Here is a 6,097-nt window from a genome sequence, read left to right on the forward strand (position 1 = left end):
CCAATACATTTATTGGAGATCCATGCTCAGATCCAGTCCAACACAAAGCTCTTCTCAGGATCTCCGGTTCGATTCATGGAAACTACTGAAGTATCCTAGAGCAGTGGTTCTCAATCTTTTTGCACCAAGTACCGACTCAATGTTAAAATACGGCATACAGCGATGCTACACTTACAGCGATGCAGGTCACATAGCAGGCACATTAATTCAAATTAATATACCAGTAAGACTCCCTAAATCGGGAGATAAGCGACCGTCACGTATACGTATATGGAGATCTCTGTATCTGTCAACACACTCCATATTTGGGCGCAGCTGCATTGGTTTAAGTTTACGTAAGTGCGACCGTCACGTATACGTATATGGAGATCTCTGTATCTGTCAACACACTCCATATTTGGGCGCAGCTGCATTGGTTTAAGTTTAAGTTTAAGTTTTAAGTTTATATGATCATCATCACAGTAAAGAATACATTAACAAAATCATACATCGGTTATACTGTTACAGTGATCAAAGGGAAAAGGCTGAAGCTTAAAGCTTGTAAATGCCTATCCTATGAACATAACCATAGTTTCAAAGATTTTCAAACAGCAGAAAAGAACAAAGAAAAGAACAATGACACAATGAACAAAGAAGAAAAACAAAGTGTTCTTCAGTCACTGTCAGATTATTTATCCTGAGCTGACTGGGAGGGCTGCCTCGGTGTCAGAGTCAAGGGCTTTGCAGACAGGCACGATTTTTCAATGATTCTCTATGACCGCATGCACACCTGCTGCGAATATGCCGTGCGGCAAGTGGCTGCGCCAGTGCGTTTTTTCCCCCGATTGAACCCAGTTCAATTTGTGCGTCTTTTCGCATGAGGTAAAAACTCATTGACTCCATTTATGACTCCTTTTCGGCTCCGCAGTGAAGATTCCGCACTACATTGCACACCAAATCCAATGTGTTTTAATCATGAGAAGAAAAAAAAACACGACAGGCCTGTGTGCAAAGCCCTTCAGAGTCAGAGTCCTGAGGGGGCTGCCTCAGTGTCAGAGTCACTGTCAGAGTCTTCGTCCTGAGGGGGCTGAGGTGGCTGCCTCTGCAGCCTCTGAGGTGGCTGCCTCGGTGTCAGAGAGTCACTGTCAGTCTTTGTCTTGAGGCGGCTGCCTCGGTGTCAGAGTCCTTGTCCATGGCGGGCTGGCCGTCCTGCTCCAGCGGCGTGGCTCCTTTCCTCTGAGGCAGCACGGTGAAGAAGGCCTCCTGCCAGTCTCCTTTCTCCAGGAAGGCCAGGATGATCTCGAACACGTGATTCACAGCCAGCACTTTACGACTGTTCATCTTGACAAAGCTGCTCAGTGGAAGCTGTGCGTGTTCGATGCCCAGCTCCATGGCCTTCTCAAAGGTCATACCCTTGTGGTGGTTGTGGTCGACCAGGCCTCCTATAACGTAGGCTTTGGATTGGTCTAGCTGGGTCAGCACGTTGGGGGAGTCAGAGGTCAGGTAGACCACCTGCTCCTTGGACAGGACCTGGTGGTAGTGCTCTGTCTTCACGCTGATGTCCTTCCAGTTGACCCAGCCTTTGTCGTTGTCGTCCATGTGCTGTTTCACCGGTCCGCCCACGCTGGTCAGATAGAACTGAACTGGGTGTGAGGCCCGCCGGTTCTCGGCGTAGCACCGCTGGATCTGTTTGTGAAGCTTTCGAATGTCCTTGAGCGACATGAGGCTGTCGAAGCCACAGTCAACCACCAGGCGTAGAGAGCTGGTCTCCAGAGGCCTGCGGAACCTTTTCCTGGACTGTCTGTCCCCCCTGCGCTGCTGCTTCCTCTCCTTACGCTTCTGTTTTCTGAGTTCTCTCTCTTCCTCCCATTTCTGGTGTTTCAGGAGCTTCTTGCGTTGCCGTTTGGAGAGAGCTGCTGCTGCACTTCCATTCACTTCACTGCTACTGGTGGCACTGGTACCAGTTACTACTGGTCCACCATCACTGGTACCAGTCACTGCTCGTCCCCCATCACTGGTAGCAGTTACTGGTCCATTACTGGTCCTGTTCTGTCCATGACTGTCCTTCTCTTCCCCCTCCCGAGGCGATGGAGCAGCTTCTACTCTCTCACCACCAGACATTTGTTTTTAAATTATAATAAACAATCTAAATATCTAATAATAATAATAATCACTTGTCTGTACTGTAGCTATAGCTGTTAGCTGGTCAGCTAACAGCCTGGTACTGATGATGATGAAATGTAAACAAACAGGACAGATTTCTCCCTCTCTAGACTCCTGCACGTCCTAAAGTCGCTCAATCACTGAATCACTTTTATATAATCGAAGTATTAATAATTGTCAGACTGATATAAAACATAAACAAATACTTGGAACTTGAGAGAAGTTGCTTGTTCAACCAAAACTCCTTATATGGTTATGGCTGTGTCATGGTGACATGAGTGTGAGGTCAGAGGTGTAATACATAATACATTCTGATAAATAGTTTTATTTTGAAGTCTAAGACGGGAAGTGACATGTTTCTTAGTCACGCGCAGCAGACACACGCCAGTGTAGGCAAGGCAAGGACATCTGGGGATGGAATGACGTTTGTGTAAGTTAGCTTGTTAATTAACTTCAACGCACCAAGGATCTCTGTACAAGGACTGCACTCTGGAGGAATCGCCTACTTTTCACTTGTGTGGAACGGTGCTTGAATAGCGTGCACTGGGTTCTGCCGAAAAAACAAATAGATAACAACAACAAGGAGTATCTGTGAGGTTGGTGATGGTTAATTGGTGACTGGGTTTCCCCTGCCCCTGATGTGAATGGCTGTGTGTCGATGTGGAATACCATTCTGGGTGGGATATGTCCGGAGCCATGGCTGCATTCAACCCCTCAAACAGCAGAGATGGATTCTTGCACAGGCAGTTGATTGGCAGTGGCTTAGCCTTGGACAGACCCGGCTTCTGAGCAGCGTGACGTGGGCCCTGGTCCCCCATAACAGCTTGAGATATCAAGGTGTAAAGCAGCCTGCCCTTTCACACCCCTTTCAACGTGCAAGTCAGCTGCAGAAAGCGACTTTCTTTGAGGAGGATTGGGAGGAGTCGCTCAGCGTGCGTGTGCTGGTGCGACCCGGGGAGTTTGACGGCCAGCACACGCTGGTGGAGATTCCGCTTTTTGGCCAAACCAAACTGGGAGAGCTTCTCGCTCCGGGGGCCAATAAGCCCATGGAATTCCTCTTCCCGCTGACTACTGTGGACGGAAGCACAGAGGACGACATCAGTGTCGGGATGAAAGTGAACCGCCCGCACGGAAATGATAGTGACATTGTGGCGAGAGAACACGGTTCTTTCAGAAGCCTTTTCGAGGCAGAAGGGTGCCCGGCACCTTTCATGAATGGCTCCAGTTTCTATTGCTTTCACTGCCCGGGGAAAGCACCTAATCCGCCTGGTTGTGGGACCATATCCCAACATATTATTGGACTTGAAAACAAATCCACAGACCTGTCTCTGTTGCTGTCTACCTTGCTGTGTAGCCACGCAGGGAGAGCCGAGGGTGGCCATAACGAAAAGGAGAGTGAAGGAGAGGAGAAACTGGCCTTGTTATATGAAAAGCTAAGGATAGAGCTTCCTAATTTCTTTTTGAAGAGTCACGATTACTCCATGTACTCCAGTAATGTGGAATTCGTTAACGGGCTTATCAATACCAAGACCAGAGGCCGTGTGACGTACCAGCTGATGCTGTCCGTCTGGCGGTTGTTGTGTCTCTGTTACTACGCAGAGGTCCGGTTGGAGGTTCTGAAGCTGACTAAACACATGGAGGATGGGACGGTGAAAGCTCGCTGGAGGATCAAAGGCCTGCCGGTCCACACACTTCTGCTGCGTTTCTACAGAAAGGACAAATCTCACCTCTATAGGACATACGATGCACTCTCTACCTTTTACGTCGGGCATGACGGACTCATACATTGTCATAAAGTTGAAAAGGTGATGCAGGTTCAGCCTCCAGTTTTGCCCAGGGTGACCACACTGCTAACAGGGGTTTTGGTGGCACTTGGGGTACAGGAACACCGGCCTGCCCCCAACTTGTTGCCTCTCATCTTGTCTTCACTCCGACAAGGCAGAAACTGACCAGAGAGTGTGGTCTTGGCTGGTCTATGTATGTTACAAAGACCCTCACTCACCTTCACGTCACGTGGCTAGTCGTTAGGTAGCCATAGTTACCTGTTGAATGTTGAATCTCCATATATGGAGATAACCGACACATATCTCACCAAGTCTGACCAGTCACAAGCCCCATATTTGGACCCAGACAACCTATAACTCCATTACAATTCAGATATCTCATAAGCATGAGGGTTTTGACATCTCGGTTGAGTTCTTACCGGACACCACTGCGGCGGGTCCTAATCCTAGAAACCAGTACCTCTGGAGTAGTAATTAATATGAATATTCTACAATGTCTAAAGAACAGAAGAACATAAAATAAGATGAACACATGAGAAATCACTGAAAGTTGGAAGGTGAAATTCAATCAAGTTGCCGTGTTGGATAAAGGTGTCAACGTTTAGAATGGGAGAATTGCATTAAATGTTTAGTGAAAACTTGAATAATTATCCCTACAGGCCCACATCCACTTGTATCTGCTTTGCAAATAAATATATAAAGGAAATATCTGTTGCCAGATGAAAAGCACTTACAGTATCTTCAAAAGTTTTTATTTTTCCTTTTTCTTTCTCAAGGACAAAGTAACTAGTAAGACGCCTCAGGGCGACATGCAACCTCGAGGTCGTGCCAATTCTTGGATCTGGCCAGTGAAGTATATGGGACCAGTTACTCATATGGAGACCCCTGCATGATAGTCAACAATGTTATATCAAAACATGCCCATATATGGGCATTACCAAATATGGGCATTCCCAGATATATCCTTAATATTGATAACATTGGGACAGGGATCTCCATATATGGGCATCAAACGTATGTTAATTAGTAAAGCCAAGCAGGGCCATGGTGAGTTAGGGCCTGGGTTTGATGCCTTGGGATCTCCATATTTGTGCATAAGCATGCACCCTTCTGAGAATGACCATATATGGACATTTTATGTTATTTTATCCTTTATTATTAATAATAATAATATTTATCCATATACATACAATATATGTTATGCCCATACATGGAGATCCCTATCTGAACCAGCCAGTGGCCACACATATATGGGCCATGCTTTTGCCATCTGGCCGTTGATATATATCATTGACATCAGGGATCTTCATATATGGGCATAAAAGAGATACCCATATGTGGACTTTTACATATATGATGTCACCTGTGATATCACCTGTGATGTGACAAAGGAACCAACCCATAGACTGTACAAATGTGTACTGACTGACTGACTGACTGACTGACACAGTATGGATATCCAGGGTTTGAGCTTTGATGAGGTGATGTCACGTGACATCACTTCCTGTACTGACTGAAGGACTGACTGAAGATCTTTAATAGGTGATGTCACGTGACATCACTTCCTGTACTGACACAGACAGAGACAAGCTACGACATTTCTCATGGTATACTGCGACCTTCGGTCGTAATAAAAGGAGTATAATTTATTCTTGAAAAGTGGTCATGAATGAATGAAAGAATGAATGAATGAATGTTTTATTTCCGTGTCTGGACAAATATTTGACCCATCCCATATGGGATTATCAGACACATCAAATACATACTGTACATGTAAACAAACACGGACATTCCAGTGCAAATTCCGCCAACAGCTAAATACAAAGAATACATGACTTCATATGGCCTGCACATGTCATAAAGCACAACAAGGTCAACATTTAAATTATTCTATAGGTCACCCTTCTCCTCCTATCCCATGCTTTAAAAAGATATTCCACAAATACAAATACATAATCGAAAAATGTCGTTAGGACACCATTCTCATACTCTATTAAGTTAATATCAGGGTTATGAACTTTTTTAAATAAACGTTCTCTCAAGTCATACATACTATGAGTAGATATAACATGAAGTTAACTGTGTGAAGACTATCAAGCAATCGACCTTGACTCAACCTGAAAAAAATGTCATCGGCGTGACTGCGTGCAGGACGACTTCAGGTGTGAGAT

General features: G+C 45.5%; 2 protein-coding genes across 2 annotated transcripts; one reads left to right on the forward strand and one right to left on the reverse strand.

Annotated features, from left to right (window-relative positions):
• Positions 1 to 1,110: 1,110 nt before the first annotated feature.
• On the reverse strand, positions 1,111 to 2,100 carry LOC308285294 (tRNA methyltransferase 10 homolog A-like; the record flags this gene model as incomplete). The annotated part of the gene is made up of 1 exon (XM_080726010.1): positions 1,111 to 2,100. One exon carries the CDS (start codon positions 2,098 to 2,100, stop codon positions 1,111 to 1,113), a length of 990 nt encoding a protein of 329 aa, XP_080582136.1.
• A 686-nt stretch (positions 2,101 to 2,786) lies between these two features.
• Positions 2,787 to 4,091, forward strand: LOC308285295 (uncharacterized protein; the record flags this gene model as incomplete). The annotated part of the gene is made up of 1 exon (XM_080726011.1): positions 2,787 to 4,091. One exon carries the CDS (start codon positions 2,787 to 2,789, stop codon positions 4,089 to 4,091), a length of 1,305 nt encoding a protein of 434 aa, XP_080582137.1.
• Between the last annotated feature and the right edge of the window lie 2,006 nt (positions 4,092 to 6,097).

This window comes from Nannobrachium achirus, assembly GCF_963921795.1.
Source record: "Nannobrachium achirus genome assembly, chromosome: 5".
NCBI lineage: Eukaryota > Metazoa > Chordata > Actinopteri > Myctophiformes > Myctophidae > Nannobrachium > Nannobrachium achirus.